At 41.1% G+C, this 20,252-nt stretch overlaps 1 protein-coding gene across 1 annotated transcript in view; it reads left to right on the top strand.

Moving 5' to 3' along the window:
• The first annotated feature begins 1,733 nt into the window (after nt 1-1,733).
• The window catches only part of NR1D2 (nuclear receptor subfamily 1 group D member 2), a 29,137-nt gene continuing 10,618 nt past the window's right edge, over nt 1,734-20,252 (top strand). The window contains exons 1-6 of the mRNA XM_044252557.1: nt 1,734-1,955; nt 10,518-10,784; nt 11,650-11,738; nt 14,057-14,201; nt 16,622-17,241; nt 18,944-19,129. Of these exons, the coding sequence (XP_044108492.1) occupies nt 1,940-1,955; nt 10,518-10,784; nt 11,650-11,738; nt 14,057-14,201; nt 16,622-17,241; nt 18,944-19,129 (1,323 nt within the window). The 5' untranslated portion in view covers nt 1,734-1,939. The remainder of the gene's footprint in view (nt 1,956-10,517; nt 10,785-11,649; nt 11,739-14,056; nt 14,202-16,621; nt 17,242-18,943; nt 19,130-20,252) is intronic.

Below are 20,252 nucleotides of genomic sequence, written 5' to 3' on the forward strand. Positions count from 1 at the left end.
TACTGGCCTCAGAAACAGATGGTGGTTGATAAATAAAATGAAAAAGTAAGCTACAAAGTACAGCCTGGGGAACTCTTGCATCAGCATCACATAGAGTGATAAAGCCCTGAGGTAGAGAAGAAAAGAGAGCACTGTGGTTAGAGAACAGTGTTTAGGCGGTGGCAGGCAAGCCTTAGAAAGAGAATCAGGGCCTACAGTCTGTGCTGGGCTTTGCAGGTCAGGCTAAGGCTTTGGAGTTTCCTTAAAGTGCAATAGGAAACTATTTGAGGGTTTTGAGTAGAGTAACCTGATCTCATTTACATTTAAAAAATGACACTGAGAGGGAGAAATGACTGTAGGTGGATGTGAGGAACAGTCCCTTTCCCCAGTTAGGAAGCTATTACAGTAGCTTGGGCAAGAGATGATGATTGTTTGGTTTAGAGTAATAGTAATGTTGATGGAGAGAAGCAAAGAAATTGAAGATATATGAAGGTAGAATAGCTCAAATTTGTTGATTTATTAAATAGGGTATAGAAGGCAGAGTGAGACACACACACACACACACACACACACACACACAATCGGAAGAAATCCAGTTTGCCGGTTTCAAGAACTTGCAGATTTGCCATAAAGATTGAGATGGAGAAGGAACAAACGTGTGTGTATGTAATGGATTGCGGGCACAGAAGAAGGAGTGTGGCACATGTAAAAATGTTTTACACATTACATTTCCTCCAGCATTTTATACTAACATATTCGAAGAGCAAACTAGAAAATAATTTTATGAATATCCATTTACAACATCTACAACTACCATTTTAATATACTTCTATCCATTTATCCATGCCATCAGCTCATTTTACTTTTGTAATACGTTTCAGTTGCAGACATCAATGGGCTTCCCTCTGCATACTTCAGCATACATGTCATTTATTTCCAGCTTTTTACTTTTGATGTGAAATTTATACACAAGGTGAAGCGCACAAATCTTACGTGTGCATTCACTGAGTATTAACACATGTACACCCCTGACTACACCTTTAATTTAAGATCTTTAAGGGACATCAAGGGGGCATAATCAAACGGGATGTCAAGAGTGGGAATCTAGAGCTCAGAGAAGTCTCGCTTTGAAATTCAAATCTGGCAAGGCTCCGAACACAGGTCTATTTAAGCTATGGGATTGGATGAAATAACCCAAAGGGTGTAGACTGAAGCGAAATGGGTTCTACCCGCAAAGTGTCCAGCGTTTAACGGTCTGTTGGGGGCGGGGAAGGACGTGGGGGGAGCGCGCGACCTGTGGGTAGGTGGGGTTGGCCCAGTCCGGGGTCTCGAAAGGTCGGTCTGTTTGGCGCCTCTGGGCGGTCCTTGGTAACCACTGAGGTGACTTGAGGTGTCACGGGAGGGAGGGAATGAGGAAGGGGACATGGAGGGGACTCCCAGCCCGAGACCGGAGGTCGGCCTGGAGGGGAGGGAGCAGGGGAAAGAGGAAAAGGGATCTGGGGAGGAGGGAATGGGGAAGGGGGCCAAAGGAACGAAGACGAGAATGCAGAAGCCGAGGGAAAGGGAGAAGTGGCGGCGGTGAGGGGGCGGAGTCGCCGCAGCGGCCAGCGGAGGGGCGGGCGGAGGGAGGGGGTGTGTGCGCGGGTCACATGGTCGCAGCTGCCCTCCCCGTCAGCCGCCCTCGCCGCCGCGGTGCGCTGGCTGCAGGAAGCCGCCGCGCCGCCGCTTTTGTTGTCAGGGACTCCGCGAGGAGCGCCGCTCGCCGGCCGCCGCCGCCCTCTCTCAGAGCAGCCGGCTCTCTGGCCGCGGGGCCCGGGTCCCGGGCGCCCCGCCCGCCCTGCCCATGAGCGGGCCCCGCGACCACCGCTGCCTCCAGCCCGGGGCGGCGCGGCGCTGAGGCGGAGGAGGCGCTGCCACCTCTGCGGGAAGCGGGCGGCTTCGTTCCCTCCCGGAGGGCACCATGGAGGTGAATGCGGGTAAGAGCCGGACTGCGGAGGGTGGGGGCACGGCGGAGGGGCGCTCGGATCCCGCTGGGGCACTTCGGAGGGCGGCGGCGGGGCTAACCCTAGGGCTGGTGGGGTGGGCTGTCGTGCGGTGCGTATCGACTCTGGCTCGGTCCCCGCGTCTACCCCCGGGCCGCTCCACGGCCGCCCTCCCGGCTCTCTGCAACGCCGCAGCGCGGCCCGGCGGCGCCGGCCCGGCCCCCCCCTCACATGGCCGGGCCGCGCGAGCCACGTGCGCGCTGTGTTTACGTTCGGCGGCGCGCGGGTGCCGGTTGGCTGGGCGGGCTCGTGACGCGGCATTACATAATGGGCGCTGAGGCGGCGGTGGCGGGCGGGGACACGTGAGGCCGCTCGGCTCGGTGACCCACATTCCCCGGGGCCGCAGGGACACGTGGGGGTGGGTGCGCGCGCGCGCCGGCGGGGAGCGCCGCAGCCTTCCGGGAGGCCCCGCCCCTTTGGAACCCTCCGCGCTGTGACGTGGCCGCGATTCCCTCCTCCCCCGCGGGGTTGCACACTGCGGAGGAGGCCGCGCGTGCGCTTGCGGTGAATCCCGCGCCCGGGCGGTCCCGCGGCGAGCGCGGGCGCCGCAGTGCACCCGCTGCCACCCCAGCGTCAGGAGACTGGGCTAGGCAGACTGCACTGGCCGCAGATTTTGGGGATACTGAGGAAGAAGTGTGGGGCCAGAACGCGCCACAGGCGGAGAGGGGTTTCTTTGGGGAGAAGACTCGGTGCTTCCCCAAAGCGAGACCCCTCGGAGTTCTGAGGTGCTTAGATCTCGAGCAATGTCTGGTAGCTAGGACGGCACCCGCCTTTGTTATGATGCTGCTTCAGTATTTCCTGGAAAAATGGTTGCTCTAGGACGTGACCTACCTTACACACCTTCAATCATAAAAAAGGCTCGAAAATCTCCTTGGGCTGGGAGCCTATAGGTCATACAGATAGCTAATCATTCATCTCACGTAGTGTCGAGATGACTTAGGTGATCCTAAGTGACCCCGGAACTTTAGGACGGACTGGTCATTGTTTATTTAAGTTGATTTTAAAAAACCCATTGATTGCCGACCTTTCTTGAACCTGATCAACAGAATTCGGCTTTATCAATATTTTTCTAGTTACGTTTCCTGTTACAGCGTCACAGAACAATACTGTACTCCCTTTTCGCCTTTTGTCTGCCCTCATTGATGGTCTTTACACCTGAGGCCAGTGAAGTTAAGGAGGAAGCCAGTTTGTGATGAGCTCTGGGTGTTACACGCAAGTGATAAATTATTGACCACTACATCTTAAACTAATGATGTGCTGTATATTGGCTAATTGAATTTGAATTAAAAAAAGCCAGTTTATATTTTCTAAGTTTTAAGTAAATATTTTTATACGTATACACACTTTTAAAAAACCATACCTTGAAAACAAGTGTGAGTTTTTCACCAATAGTAGAAATAAAGACAATTTTCTGTGTTTTAATTGCCTCTGTGTCTGTTTAGCCTTTGAGGGTGTTTTTAAAAATATTGGGTAATCTGTCAGGGAATTAAACTTTTGCTTGATAAGGATTTAGAGATTATTAGGTTCAGCCTCTTCAACCCAGCTTTCAGGATGAATGAATTCTTCCAGATTTGTAGCCTTGTAGGGTGGGCTAGCTCAGGAGGCTAGAAAGTTTTCAGTCTGGTTTGAACCTTCCTGGAACAGTATCACTGATTTTAATCTTGCCTTTTGGAGCTATAGATAATAAAACTTCCTTTGGATAACTGTTGAACACATCACCCCAGTTCTTCCATTTTCAGTTCTTATTACTTGGTCTTTGCAGTGTTGTTTTGATCATCATCCATGTTGCCCTTTGGGCTGTAGCCCCCAGAGGTGAACAAGCTCCTGTGGAACTGGTTGGACAGTTACCAAGTTCCAAGTTTTGGATTCTGCTGCAAATGAATTCTCTGGCAGGCTGTGCTTTTGTGGCTTATTGGCTTTGCTGACTCATAGTAACCTTGCAATCAACTAGGACTTTTTATGTGAACTATTTTGAAGCTAGGTCTCATCCATTGTGCAGATAATTGTTTGCTGTAAAGTGTAGGAATTAGCAGTTTTCTTAAATTTTGTCTTGTTCCTTTTGGCTCCATTTTCAACTTGTTCTAAGCTGTTATCCAGTACATTTGACAGTTTCTGCCATATATTGTTAGAGGGAGTGTTGGTAAGCATTACCTGTAATTTCCTTCAAATTGGCCCTTAGGGTGGGGCCAAATTCATTCTATGTGGCACACCTCTGACCCATCCCTTTGGTTGATACCATTGTATTAGTACAGCACATTCAGCCAATGACCATTTCCTCTGTCATGACATATTGTGTCTTTACTTACCCATGACTAATGCAGATGTGAAATAGTGAAGTGGTAGAAATCAACTGTATAGGTTTCTGTCGCAGATTTTGGGTGAATATACCAGGTTCTTTAAGTGATAACTCACAGCACAAACTTCATAACCATAGCTGTAATTCACATTTTTAAAAATTGGAAAAACATTCCCACATAGTTCATTCTTGTTTTTACAAACCTGTATTTCTAGCTTGAAAAAAAAAATGTCAGAGAGCAGTTACTATAAAGAAGTCAGTTGTAGAGAGAAGAGAGAAACAGCAAGATCATGGGAGGACTTAGAAGTGAAGTAGCAAGTTGCTTGACTAGTGAAGGGAGTTAAGATACTCAGAAGATGGTATGGAAATAACCTCCAGGGAAACCACTGGTCCATATTACACACTCAAAATTAAAGGAAAGAAGGAAGGATAAGGGGGATTAATTTTGTTTGAACTCTTCTAATTGAACTCTTAAGTATGGTGGTAAAATAATAATCACCCATATTGGCTGAGTACTTACTATGTGTAGGGCCCTTCACATGTGTCACTACTTTGATACCATAACTTAATTCTGTGAAGGCGGGTACTGTTACCATTTGAAGATGAAGAGCTAAGTAGATTGAAGTTAATTAACTTATTCAGGCAAGTGTTGGAGCCAGATTTTGAATCCACAAAGTCCACTTGGGGATCATAAGCTACTATGCTGTATTAGGTCTAAGCCCACATAACATCTGATAGCATGTGCACATCTGGGTGGTCTTGTCTTCTTGGGGGTAAAGGAAATAACTGTGTGCATCCACTTGATTTGCAGTGGTATAGGGTATAGCTGGTATAGTGGTATAGTTGATGGAAAAGGGTGGGTGTCAGTAAAGCCTCCTAATCTTGTCATTCCTCTCTTTTAGTCTTATTGCTCGTCAAACTTTCTCCCCCAGATGTTAGATTGCACTTGTGTGTTCCCAATCTCCTACTTCCCCTGGTAATTTACATGGAGACAAAAAACACTGTTTTACAGAATAAGACCGGTTTATTTTGTCATTCCATTTTTTATTTGTTTTCTTAAGTCTCTTATGTGGTATATCACTAAATGATTTGTATGTTCTTCAAGACCCCATTTATCGTCATCTTTGCTCTGTTTGCCCCTTTTGATTTTTGCCTTCCAGAGTGCTCTTGTGTCATCCTCAGCAGTTCACAGTAATTTGTATGAAACAGTGCTCACAATGCAGGGGAGTGAATGGTTAACACAGCTGTTTCCTCATTTGGTCTATAAGGCTTTTTAGGGAAAGGACCATGTTCTTTAGAGCCCTGACATTCAGGACACAGTTGGAAGGTTACATCTATCTACTATGCTGTGAGTAGAAATTATTAGTAACCTACTTTTAAAATGAGAAGACTAAAGCTTCTTGATGGTAAATCTGTTTCATTCTAAGTCACAAGGCATAGTCACGAGTTGAAATCAAGCACACTTTCCAGGATGGTGGGCAGTGGGAGTGAGAAGGTTTTGGTGATGGGCAAGTCTAGAGTTGGGGTAAGAAAACCCAATATATGGTGAACAGTAAGTGCTTCCCAGCAGTATAAAATTAGATATTGACTTCTGGCTTATCTGAAGTTGACCACTGGGTAAGCCCTCGCCTGGGAACCTGGCCCAGCTCCAGGGATTTTTTTTTCCAACTAAAAATAGAGAAGACTGCTTCAGCTAATTTTAGCTTGAGACATCTAAGAAGTACATTCTGCCTGTTTCTGGAAGTGTTGGGACTTGCTGGTTCGGGAATTTTACCTTTCTTGCTTTATCATTGAAAACCATGTCTGTAAAAAACACTTTAATAATCCCCTTTTATGAACATCACTTCATTTCAATCTTATATCTCTGGCAGATAGTCCCGTTTTATAGAAGGTGACTCAGTTTTAGAGAGATTGAAAATGACTTGCTTGCCCAGGTCTTAACAGTAAGAGATAATATAGTCTATACTCTGGCCTTGGTCTTCAACCCTGGACCTGCCACTTAAACCTCTCTGAGCTCTGAGTTCCTCCTGTGGAAAAAGGGATAATGGAAGTAAATGCTTGTGAGGTCAAAATGTGATATGGAGTTGTGTCACTTTGTTCTTGGTATTCAGTAGGTACTTGAGAACTTCTAGTTTTCACTTCCCTTTCTTCAGTGGGTTGAGGAACTATTAGATGTACTTCTTAACTTTCTAGGAAATTAAATTGTAACTGTTTGGGTCACTAACCATCAGGTCTTGGTGTCTGGTAGCAAGAGTGGCTGCTAAGACAACTAAATCAGTGTTGAAGGTCTTGCTAGGAGAATGGAGCTGCTTCTAGGTGGGTCATCTTTGATACCATGGTTCTTGGCACAAATGCTTGCCGAAAAGGTTCGTTAAGCTCTGTAAAGGTAGGAATTGGATATTAACTGGATTGATAGTAGCTCAGTAATTTTTCTTTGGTTTGATTTTGGAGGTTTTGAAAGGAAGGTGCTTTTGGGTAGTTAATAACAATACCTTCCATTGGCCAGTTGTGTTTTAAAACAGTTATTAAGCCATTGGGATTTCTGCAAGTTTATTTCTAAGGTGAGGTAGTCAGAAGACCTTGTAAACACAAATGGCTCTCTCAAACGCTGGCCCTAAGAAAACCATACTTTAAGGAAAACCATCACTTCTCATCTTTTACTATCTTGAGATGAAAGGAAGTGAATTTATCACCTAACGTGGTAGTACTTTAGGTAAGATAAATAGCTGTGAGATGTTCCTTTTGGAGTTTATTGAAGACAAAGGATAATACTTTCCTTTGCATTCTATTCTGAGTGTGTAGACATGTGAAAAAACTAGCAGTTTGCTAACACCTGGAATTTCTAATGTGAACTTCAGATCTCTAAAATTTTATGAAAACAGATGGCACAGTGGTTTTACCTGGTAACATGACATTTGCTGGCCTTTCAAATTAAATTGTTTATCTCTGGATTCACAGTATATTAAGGGTATTCAGGCAGTTATGTCAATGAAAACATCAACTTTTAAAATTATGAACCAGTTTGTGCTTTAATTCAGTGATTGTAGCTATTCTTAAACTTCAGTGTGCAAAGAATTGCCTGGGGAACTTGTTAAAAATTAAAAATGATCATTCCTAAGGGGCCTTCTCTAGTCTGGGCAGAGCCTTGAAAACATGTACTTTGAAAAAGTATCAGGTGGTTCTTATGATACATATTTTACATAATTTCTCTGGATCATGAGAATAAACTCAGACTTAGGAAATTTTTCCTCCTTGTGTTTGGAGTTTTAGGAGCTTTCAAAATCAGCAGTAGATGACATTTCTATTATCAAAATTACCCTTGGTCACTGGGGTGCCTGGGTGGCTCCATCGGTTGAGCATCTACCTTCGGCTCAGGTCATGATCCCAGAGTCCTGTGATCAAGTCCAGCATCTGGCTCCTTTCTCAGAGGGAGCCTGCTTCTTCCTCTCCCTCTGGTCACCTCCCTCCCTCTCCGCACCCACCCCCCCAGTGCTCTCTCTGTTTTTGTCTCTCTCAAATAAATAATTAAAATCTTAAAAAAATTACCCTTGGTCGCATTTTCTTCCATTGAACACAGATAAAGACATTGGCTTGTGACAGTCCCGGTTTTACTGGGTAACTACTTTATTGTGTATCAGTTTCACCAAGAGGTTGATAAAAGTTTCTGATTCAGTAGATCTGGAGTGGGGCTTGAGAATTTAGATTTTTAAGAGATTTGCAGGTGATGCTGAAGCTCTTGATCTAGGGACCACACTTTGAGAATGACTGGTTTATAGGTGGGGAGCACATAGGTCTAGTATTAATCATGAAGCTCTGGCTTTGCTTTGGGAAGATGATAAGCACATGCCAAGAGAACATTTGGGAAGTGGGTTAGTCTAGAAAGACAGAGTCACACCTCCAACTTCAATGCTAATAGCAGGTGTATGCTTAATGAATGGAAAAGTGGATGGAATTCTCCACATTGTATTTTTTGTCTTCAGAATTCAGGTACATTTAGTTGCATTTATGCACATTTGTGTATGATGAATACTGTTGTATTTTTTTGACATGGTAGTGCTGTTTTAACTTCGATTTTAGGTTGTGACCAAAAATCCCTGAGAATAATGGTTTCACTTTACTTCTCAGGAATTTCCCATCCTTCATATGTATAGTTGGTATAAATGCGTGTCTGGTACCTTATTTCAACACAACAGACTAAAAGTGACCTAAAATTCCTCTGCCCATTTTTTTTCTTCTGTGTGTGTCTTTCTGTTCTTTGGAATTGTTTTGGCCTTAGCATTTTGCTGTGTGTGTGTGTGTGTGTGTGTGTGTGTGTACGTGCGTGCGTGTGTGTGTGTGTTGACTTATAAAGTGTGGGAAGTGTGGCTTTTATCTAAAAAAAGATTGGGGAATCGGGCGCCTGGGTGGCTCAGTGGGTTAAGCCGCTGCCTTCGGCTCAGGTCATGATCTTAGAGTCCTGGGATCGAGTCCCGCATCGGGCTCTCTGCTCAGCAGGGAGCCTGCTTCCCTCTCTCTCTCTCTGCCTGCCTCTCTGTCTACTTGTGATTTCTTTCTGTCAAGTAAATAAATAAAATCTTTAAAAAAAAATAAAATAAAAAAATAAAAAAAGATTGGGGAATCATTTCTCAATAGCAGAGAAGTTTATTTCAGAGTGAATGCTTAAATTGCAGTTATCACTTAGGGAATGTGGAGAACTCTTCACTTACTACTGTGTATAGTTATCCAGATTGTTTTCAGAAATGCCCTGTTTTGTGACTTCCTAGCAATGTTTTATGATATTTGGGATGTGTCTGTGTAATTAAATGTGGGCTTCACAAAGGCAGGGAAGTAGGTCTTAAAAATATTTATGGCAGGCTTGTTACTTGTAAAGCATGTATAGAAAATTAGGAGACACTGCACTTAGGTGCTTATTGTCTAGTGAGAAAGAGATGGAAACAGGTAAATTGTAGATTTAAACAAGAGCTCAGAAATAATGAATACTGTTTTTCTGAAAATAAATAAATTGGAAAAAAAATAAAATAAAATAAAAAAAAATAAACAAGAGCTCAGGACAGTGACAGAGATAATTTTACCTTTGTATCACATTGAAAAGGCCTGTAAATGTTTGTTGATGATAGAAGAAAGAGGAAAAGAAACCACAGTAGATCTTGGCAGAAAAGTTGAGAGTTAGTTGTTTGGCCTGGGATTCGGAAAAATAATATATTTGGCCATGGGATAACTCTTGCAGCATTTTATGTCTTCGAGAGAAGATGTTTGAAATTATATTCTTTTAAATACTATTTCTTAACCTGGGAGGTTTATAGTCTCTTAAAGAGGCCAAGACCGTTTTCACTAGGGTTGTGGAGGTTATATTGGTGAGGTCCTGAGTAGTGTTTTAAGAGTAGCTCTATGGAGAAAGAACTAGTGTCAGCCTTAATGTTATTCTCTTAGAGCATGCATTCTTTCAGCCTCTTTTAACATTTACTGTAAATAGCAAGTCAGAGAACAGGTGGTGAGTCTGGATTCTTTAAGAGCTGTTTACGGGTAAGTGTGTCTGCAAGGCCAGTGGCGGAAGTGGGTGGAGAAGGGGGAGCATAGAGCTGGTGATTAGTGGGTAGTCACAGAAGTTTTCAGGAATCTTTCAGGAAAGATTCGGGGAGCAGCTGCTATGAAAGGTTCCCCATTTTGACATAAATTATCTGGAGTTCCAAATGTTACATCTGTTCCTGGTTAACCTATGTTTTAGCCAAGTGCTGGTGGAGGCAGCACTTTGTTTCTAGGATTGTGTCACTGTAATGAAGGAGGCAGAGAGAGGACCAGAAGCAGACTTCTTCATGGCAAAAACAGTTTGCTTACTCTAAGCTCTGTAGTCAGTCAGGAAAGTTTCTCATTACTTTTAGGTAAAAACAAACAAACAAACAAAACCCCCCCAAAAAAACCCAGGGAAGGAAAAGCTTTAGGTTTGGATCTTTGTGTGCTCAGAATAATTAAGCCAGTGAGAACCTTCTTATTTTTTGAATCCATGGAAATGATCTGTGCTTCGAGCCTTGTGGAAGCAGGAAGAATAGGAAATAAGGAAGTAAGTTATTTTCTTCTTTTAGGGTACGTGGATAATTTTCAGCAACCTGTTTCTAAAGTTAGTGACTTTACTGTTAAGATTTGGAAAAATAGAAAACCTATATTGGCATGTATCTAATTATGTGAATTCTCCCTTTTTCTAGGAGGTGTGATCGCCTATATCAGTTCTTCAAGCTCAGCCTCTAGCCCTGCCTCTTGTCACAGTGAGGGTTCTGAGAACAGTTTCCAGTCCTCCTCCTCCTCTGTTCCATCTTCTCCAAATAGCTCAAATTCTGATAACAATGGTAATCCCAAAAATGGTGATCTCTCCAATATTGAAGGCATCCTGAAGAATGATCGAATAGATTGTTCTATGAAAACAAGCAAATCGAGTGCACCTGGGATGACAAAGAGTCATAGTGGAGTGACGAGTAAGTTACTTTAATTTTCAAAGGTTGGTGCCATTAATGCAGGTGGGGTTTATTTTATCAGTTTTTCATTTGGGTGTCATTTCACCCCATTTTGGGTAATGATAGTTTAGTAGTTAGGTAAGAAATCAGCGATGATTTTAAAAGTTACAGCCTGGGGGTTGTCAGATTGGTTCTTGCCACAGAGCAAGAAATGTGACCTGCACTGTGCCTGACGGTGTTTCCTCTAGGGTATCTCCTGCTACCACATTTTCACAGTTGCCTTTCTTCTGAACTCTGGGTACTGAATCTGGTTTCTAGAACAGAGTACTTGTTATGGGAAGGGGTTTGCTTTCATGAAGTTGGAGCTAGGAACATTGGGGATTAGAAAACAAAGCAGCATTGGGTTAACTAAATGAGTGGTGGAATTTGGACCCCTAAGTGAATGTGGAGGTAAGATGGGCTGATACAGGGGAGGAATGGTGCCTGTTAGGTGAATTGAATTGTGTATTGTATAGCAGCAGCCTGTGGAGACGTGTTCACACCTCTGTCAATTGACTCTTCTGTCTGAGGAGAACTGTTTTTAATTCTGGTTGCATATATATGGTGTAAAGTAACTCTAGATTCATAGAATTTCAGTGTATGTTTAAAATCATCAGGCTCTCAGAGATATATTTGGCAGTCCCATAAACTGTGTTTAAAAGAAAATTAAGATTTCTTTGGATTTGTTAATTTGGTGTAAAGATTTTTCTTTGCATTGTTAAAGTAGATTGATATCTTTCAAAAGTACTTACAAGTTGAATAAAATAAATTGGAATTAGTTGGAAAGAAAACAAACAGTTGAAGTTTTTCTTCCAGCTTTATACTTTTGTGTCTGTTTGTGTCTTAGAATTTAGTGGCATGGTTCTACTCTGTAAAGTCTGTGGGGATGTGGCGTCAGGATTCCACTATGGAGTTCATGCTTGTGAAGGCTGTAAGGTAAGCTACTGGTTCTGGGATTAAAGAAATTGGAGTTAGCCTTGGCCAGTTTCCATAATTGATTACTTGGGAGGATGAGAGAAGTTAATAGCTATTCTTAAAGTTTTAAATATTTTATGTAGTATATAAATGTAACTTGTTTTGAAAAATGTATTTTTAATACAGTTAAAATATTTTTTTTCTTTAAGATTTTGATCAAAATAAATTTGCTATCTTGCTCAAACTTAATTATGGTATGAAACCAAGTGCACAGATGCTTATTCATTAATGCATCAGGCACTATTCCAGGTAGTGGGGAAATAGCAGGGAGCAAAACAGACAAGGCACTGCTGCCTTGTTGGCTTAGTTTAAACCAAACTTTGAATAGGTCTCCTCAGATATGTTGACATTCTGATATATCAGGTATTAGGAGTTGGGAATAATTCCCACATATTTGTAAAAATGTAGATCTTCAGAAGTAATGCCAAATGAGTAAAAGAATCTTGAATATAAATTGGACACTTGAGAAACCTCATTTTATTTTTAAGGTTTGTTGACAGTTTCTTGGGTGGGGGGTCAGCTAATTCCAAGTGAGATAGTCTATACCTCCTACTTACATCCAGGGAATCTCTCTCTCTTTTTTAAAAATCTGACACAACTGTTTCTCCTGAGCATCAGAAATTAATATCATCAAGACATTTGCTCTTGCTGTTTTCTGACTGAAAGCCATTTGTAGGAATCCGGTTTGGCAAGATAAGATGGGTGAGCAAGATGAAGAATATACATGATGGAAGAAGAAATATTTTCTAGGGTAGCCCTGAATAAATTGTGAGTTTTGTAGCTCTTAATGACTGGGTCACTTCACAAGACTAGTCAGTATTCAGTACAGAACTAGTACTTTTCCACTGTTTAAAAAATTCTCTATATACTGTTTACTCTTTCTTTTCTTTTCTTTTTTTTTAAAATAAAAATGAGGGGCGCCTGGGTGGCTCAGTGGGTTGAGCCGCTGCCTTCGGCTCGGGTCATGATCTCAGGGTCCTGGGATCGAGTCCCACATCGGGCTCTCTGCTCAGTGGGGAGCCTGCTTCCTCCTCTCTCTCTCTGCCTGCCTCTCTGCCTACTTGTAATCTCTCTCTGTCAAATAAATAAATAAAATCTTTAAAAAAAAAAAATGTGAAGTAACTGTAGAGCAGGCATCATTTTCACTGTATTGCTAAAGAAACAAAAGCAAAGCAAAGGATCCTAATTGTGTGTCCTTGATAAATACACCTAATTGTTCTATAGCCTCTTAGAGAGGAGTCTAGTTCAGATATTTTAGTGTCCACATATAACGTTGCAATAATAAAATTTTAAAATGTTGTATTTCAAAATTATACAGATTCTTGAAATGTGTGATTAGTTATGATATTAAAGGAAACTGCAACTTGAAAGTTTGGTAGCTGTGTTCTTGATTTCTGTGTTCTTCCTGAGACCATGGAGCTGGAGCTCTTTGAAGACCCATCACAGAACATACTTTTTTTTTTTTTTTTTTTTTTAAGGATTTTATTTACTTATTTGATAGAGAGAGACACCACAAGTAGGCAGAGAGGCAGTCAGAGAGAGAGTGAGAAGCTCAGGCTCCCTGCTGAGGAGAGAGCCTGATGTGGGGCTCGATCCCAGGACCCTGAGATCACGACCTGAGCAAAGGCAGAGGCTTAACCCACTGAGCTACCCAGGTGCCTCCAGAACATATTCTTAAATTGTTAGTGTAGTAAAGGCAGTTATTTGTAGCCATCAGGCTGGGATCACTAGCAGCTCTATGGGTGTGTGGTGTCACATGTACCTGTTACTTAAGTAGCCAGGAACATCTGGCACATGCAAGTAGACCTTGCTGGTATTAGCAGGTAATGATCTGGGAAAAACCAAGCTCTTCTGATGGAGTCCTGGTTCTAGTGAGGGAATTACAGCTATGGAATACATTTCTCTGTCAGCTTTTTAAAAATCATTCATGTTTCAAGAGTTTTAGGATTTGTGTGTGATTAAAGTTTGGACTGGAAAGTGTGGCTTCAGGCAGAGGCCAGTAATAGGGTAAAATGTGGTGAAGGGGTGCTTGGCAAGCTCCAAGATTCTCCAAAGGGAAGAAGGGGAAGGAGAGTTTTGGTTGGCTAGTAGGCATAGGTGCTTACTAATAACAGTAAGAATCCAGTTAAATTCTGTGTGTCAGTTTTATGTATCCCTGTATTCTAAGCCAGAATTACTTCTAGGTAGCTAGTAAAATACTCGATAGTTGTGGGGGAGTGCTTACAAGGATTTCATCTGGATGTTTTTAAATGGCTGAGTACATCTTCCTTTGTTCTTAGGGTTTCTTTCGGAGAAGCATTCAGCAAAACATTCAGTACAAGAAGTGCCTGAAGAATGAAAACTGTTCTATAATGAGAATGAATAGAAACAGATGTCAGCAGTGTCGCTTCAAAAAGTGTCTGTCTGTTGGAATGTCGAGAGATGGTATGTTCCCACTTTAACGAGTACTCTTCTTAAAACATATGGAACTAGGCTTTTATTCCTTAGCATAAACCAGACCTATAGGCAACTTACCAGTGGCCTTCTTGTGCTTAGAGTGAAACGTATTTTAGAAAACACATTTTGATGCCTTGTAAGATGCTAAATTCTTTAAAGTTAAATTTTAGTGTTATCACCCTGGAAAAACAGCTTTTGGCTCTCTTTGGGACTTCTTGTAACCTCCCCCCCTTTAATGATAATAAATACTTTATTTCCTAAAAAAAGAATTCATTTTTTTCTCTCTCTCTCTTTTTTTTTTTTTTTTTTGAGAGAGAGAGAGAAAGAGAATCTCAAGCAGGCTCCATGCCCAGTGTGGAGCCCAACACAGAGCTTGATCCCACGACCCGCAGATCATGACCTGAGCTGAAATCAAGAATTGGAGGCTTAACTGAACCACCCAGGCACCCCTCTTTTTTTTTTTTTTTTTTAAATATAGGAATCCTTGGCTCTTTCTCCTTGATTTCTTAGCATTTCTGAGGAATCCATTTCTCCTATGTGAATTACCTCTGTGACTTTGTTAGCACTGAGACAGTAATGTGCTTTTAGGGCATAGGTTCTGAATACATTGAAAGCGGATACAAAACTGAAAGGAACAGTAGGGTCTGAGGTGGAGGTGATTGCTAAATTCTGGCATGATCCATTCCCATAAAAAATAAAAGTCAATTTGTGGGACTATTAGTATTTTCTGTGGATGACATCACTGGAACATTTGACTGTTCTTTTCTTTTTTTTTTAAAGATTTTATTTATTTATTTGACAGGTAGAGATTACAAGTAGGCTGAGAGGCAGGCAGAGAGAGAGGAGGAAGCAGGCTCCCTGCTGAGCAGAGAGCCTGATGCGGGGCTCGATCCCAGGACCCTGGGATCATGACCTGAGCCAAAGGCAGAGGCTTTAACCCACTGAGCCACCCAGGCACCCCTGACTCTTCTTTTCTTACGAAGATCACTTTTGGATGGTTTCATTCAGTTCTAAGTAACATTACAGAAGAGTATGAGGTTTTCAGAGGGATTAGTTTAGTAGGATTAATTAAGAATTGCTAAGAATGAACCTGATATTTATCTAGGGAAGCATCACTTAAGCAGTCCCTTAAATTACTCTAAATATATTACACAAATACTGTTTGTAATAGAGCTTCTTGAGTAATGGATTTCAGCAGTTGATGTTTTGGATTTCATTTGCCTGAACATTTTTTTTTTTAATATTACTGGAAATACTGATCCAAAGTTGGTGATATTGTGATTTCCCCGAAAGAACAGAAATGGCAATCATTTATGAAGGAGGGAGTAGAGGTAGAGTGAAACATGATAAAATTGTCCATGATAGCAATAATGTCACAGGCTACAATTAGGTTAGTAAGGAGTTCTTGCTGGGTGGGTATTTATTATCTCCATATGAATATTAGACTAGAAAGCTTTTCTTTTCTGTCCCTCAGGGATAGGAATGTTGGACACAGAACACATTCTAAAACTTGACCCCAAAAAAAGGGAAGATGAATGATTTAATTTTTGTTTCATTGATTTTAATTAAAATCCAGCAAATTTTCCAAAAGCTGCATTTCTATTGGCTATTTTTTTTAATTAAAAATTTTTTAAAAAAGAGTTTCTCTTTTAAAAAAGCTGGAAAAGAAGAGAGCAAATCTCCTTTTTCTTTTTTTTTTTTTTAAAGATTATTTATTTATTTGGGGGAGAGAGAGAGAGAGAGCGCATGAGTGAGAGAGGGAACCCAAGCAGGGGGAGTGGGAGGAGAAGCAGGCCTCCCGCTGAGCAGGGAGCCCGATATGGGAATCCTGACGTGGGGATCCCAGAACTCTGGGATCACGACTTGAGCTGAAGGCAGATGCTAAATGACTGAGCCACTTAGGCACCCCAAGAGCAGATATTTAATAGTTGGGTCTTGAGAATAGGGTTATAAAAATGAATTGACAAAGGTTAGATGTTCAGGGACTACTTGTACCTACTAGGTTCCATTAACATTAATGGCTGGGGGTAGCTGAATCCCATTTGCCTTCTTAAGAACACAGCCTTCAGCCTTGTTAATAGGTGCTGCGTAGTAATGCCGATCTGCTTCAAACTGTGATTTTTGTTAATTTCAAAATTTTTTAAAGTTTTGCTCCTAAAAACCCAAGACATAGATCTTCTCTTATTAGTTCTTTTTTGGAAGAAAAATGAAAAATTTTTTTCCTTTCCACTTCCTCTGGTAACATTAAAAATATAACCAGCAAATTTAGAATAATTTGGGCCAGAAACATGCAGATATTTTTTATTTGTATTACTAGAGGCCATAGCTAACAGGTAATTTGGTGTTATTCGTTTGTATGAACAGGTCTTATTTAGAATATAGACGTTAAATATTTTTTTCTTTAATAGCTGTTCGGTTTGGTCGTATTCCTAAGCGTGAAAAACAGAGGATGCTAATTGAAATGCAGAGTGCAATGAAGACTATGATGAACAGCCAGTTCAGTGGTCATTTGCAGAATGACACTTTGGAACATCATGAACAGACAGCCTTACCAGCCCAGGAACAGCTGCGACCCAAGCCCCAGCTGGAACAAGAAAACATCAAAAGCTCTTCTCCCTCTTCTGATTTTGCAAAGGATGAAGTGATTGGCATGGTGACCAGGGCGCACAAGGATACTTTTATGTATAATCAGGAGCAGCGAGAAAACTCAGCAGAGACCATGCAGCCTCAGAGAGAACGGATTCCCAAGGGCATGGAGCAGTATAATTTAAATCATGACCATTGTGGCAGTGGGCTTAGCAGCCATTTTCAATGTAGTGAGAGCCAGCAGCACCTCAATGGACAGTACAAAGGGAGGAACATAATGCATTACCCAAATGGGCATGCCATTTGTATTGCAAATGGACATTGTATGAACTTCTCCAATGCTTATACTCAACGAGTATGTGATAGAGTTTCGATAGATGGATTTTCTCAGAATGAGAACAAGAATAGTTACCTGTGCAACACTGGAGGGAGAATGCATCTGGTATAGTGAAATCAATTTTTTTACTCAACTTGCATCAGGGAAAGCTTTTGAAGGTTTTATTTTATTTGTGGGGAGTATACACACTTCAGGGGCAGGGGTGGTATCAGAAAACTTGAGACTTACAGAACCAGTATTGTGTGATATTTTAGGTCAAATACTGATAACATCATTTGTTGATTGACCCAATTTCACACAGAACTAGGTACAGCATGCGATTTGATTGATACTATGGGATTAAGATTTTAAATAAAATATGGATCATGTAGAATTGATCCTTTAATTCTTAGAAATCCCTTTCAAAATTTAAGCATTCTGATTAATCACTATTTTACTAGCTTTGGGATTTTCTCAAAGGGCTGATCATTTAGCTTGCCACAGTTAGTAATCCTTTAATTTCTATGGAGAGGGTTCTTTAACCATTATAATACAAAAAGGTCCTTGAATGTAGAACATGGTTAGGTATTTTACTGTTTGAGAATTTTAGAAATAATTTAATACGCTAGTTTCTAAGGATTTTCTCAGACTTGGTCTTATGAGATGAGTTAATGTTATTCATATTATTCAAGTTTTTTTTTTAATCAACTACAACAATCTACATGAAAGTACAGTGTTTATATTCAGCCAAATTTTCATCAAAAAACAGCAGTACCACATCATTTCCAGTATAAACCATGAGGTCCTTTGATAGTGCTTGGTATTTTCTACAGCCAGGTAATTAAAGTCTTCTTTTTTTCATTTTCAAAATAGCTGAGACTACTCCAATTCTTTTGTTAGATTTTTCTTGTCACTTGGAAGTATTTGATTCCATGGGTCAGAAAGGTGATCTTATATCATATTAGACTTAATGGCTACCTTAAGGAGGGAAAAATTTACAAGCATTTAGGTTCTCATTTTGTGATATTCTCCATGGTTATAGAATCATCCCATTCCTGCATCTCCTATGGATTTAGTGAAAATTTAAAGGCTGATTTTACTAACAGAGTACACAGTGAATGTTCATCATCTTTCTAGTGTTCTTATACCTTGTTTGGCTTCCTGGTTTTTCCTCACCAATCCTTATACAGAAGGTGGCCCTTGTATCTCCCATCATTATTCTCTAATTGAACAAGTGGAAGCCAGTGGTCACAGCACTGTTTATGAAATAAATGGTCAATGACCTTTTTAGAAAAGTGAGGCATCTCACTATTTTTCCTTCTTTGAAATTATAATACTGTAATTGTGCCTTTTGGAAAAAAGTGAGTTTTGAAATATTAACTAAATATTGGGTTCTAGGCCTGTGACTTCTAGCTATATTTAGAGAAATAAACTAAACTTCTTAGAATCTCATTTCCTCTAAGAAATAGTAATTATAATATCTGCCGTGACTAATGAATAGGACTGCTAATAAAGTATGTATGAATTTGTTTGAAAATCATAAAACCAGCATAAGGTGGCAGCAGTACTAAAAAATAAACTCTTAAACCCAGGTTTTTGAAATAGCTTAGGCCGCCTCTTTTGTGATGCACTAATTGCTCTTCAGAATAGGTTGCAATGAGTCTTTCTAACACGAGGCAAGTAGAAGAAGAGAAAGTATTATTAGTAGATTTTACCTGTGTGTGAGAGTTATTTTCACATTGGGGTTTCCAATGATTTGAGATGCTACTTTCGAAGTTTCTTTACTATCTCTCATAATTTAATAGTTTTTCTGTTTTGTCCATGCTAGGTTTGTCCAATGAGTAAGTCTCCATATGTGGATCCTCATAAATCTGGGCATGAAATCTGGGAAGAATTTTCAATGAGCTTCACCCCAGCAGTGAAAGAAGTGGTGGAATTTGCAAAGCGTATTCCTGGATTCAGAGATCTCTCTCAGCATGACCAGGTCAACCTTTTGAAGGCTGGGACTTTCGAGGTAGGTTTTACTTATCTAGAATATCGATGCACAGTGTGTGTAGTATTTTATTTTCATTCTTTTCTAAATGAGTGCTTATAGTCCAGAGGCTAAAATTACCAGCAAAAGAATAACCATATCAGAATCTTGGCAAGAGGTGTGACAAATCCAGAGTTTCTTAGGGCTTGAAATACAACTTCTCTGTATCCTCAGCGTATAGATTTCCTCCAGGTTGTAGTATTTACTTCTAGGGATGGGCTGCAGGCAGGGTCTGCAGAGCGTTTGACACCCACTGAAATCCTAGATTGGTGTTCTAGTACAGAGTACAAAGGGTAAATAGAATGTGATTTTTCTCTTTTAGGAGATTGTAGAATGTTTCAGGGTTATGTGAGATGTGTCTTCTCTGTTACCGTGGACTTTCTTGGCCTCATCTCATCCAGAATCCTTGCTACCTTTTCTTCTCTGGCTTCCTTTGCTGTGATGTAGTCTGCCTGGACTTAGGGGACAGCTGCTTTTGCCAACTTGAGTAGGACAAGTGCTGTGTTAAGTGCCTCCCACCTATGGCTTCTAAGTGCTGCTGAAGTATGAGGAGCCTCAGGACTTGCTCAGAGCTCACTTAAATATTATTCTGAAATGCAGGGTGGTGGGTGGAAAGTTGGTGTCTGGTGGGCCACTTCTTTGATCCCTGGGGGACGGAATCTGGGGAATATATTTTCATTTTCCCCTGCTGGTCCCACAGACTGAGCTCTCAGTTGTTAATGATACTGAGTGGCAGCCTGCTCATTAATGCATCCTCTGGTATTTGCTGATAATTGCTGTCATCCCTGTCATCTCATTTCCTTTTTCCTCAAACCTGTTTTCATGTATGGTAGTGCACATTCCGTGTAAACTTTGGCCTTAAGGCTCTGTTTTTAGGAGACCTGGCCCAGAATGGAAAAGGAGCCATGTTCATAAATAGCTGTGGTATAATTTAGAAGTAAAACTGTTAGGTTAGGATTTTCAATGTAAAGGAAAATATTAGAGTTAATATTTAAACTCTGAATCTTAAAGGGGTGTCAGTGACCAAGTTCAAAGTTCAGTTCATTCATTTTTTGAGGCTAAGTAATTGTGGCCCACAGAGATGGAGAGATTTTTCTGAAATTAC

The sequence above is a fragment of the Neovison vison genome, chromosome 6 (genome assembly GCF_020171115.1).
Source record: "Neovison vison isolate M4711 chromosome 6, ASM_NN_V1, whole genome shotgun sequence".
Classification (NCBI taxonomy): domain Eukaryota; kingdom Metazoa; phylum Chordata; class Mammalia; order Carnivora; family Mustelidae; genus Neogale; species Neogale vison.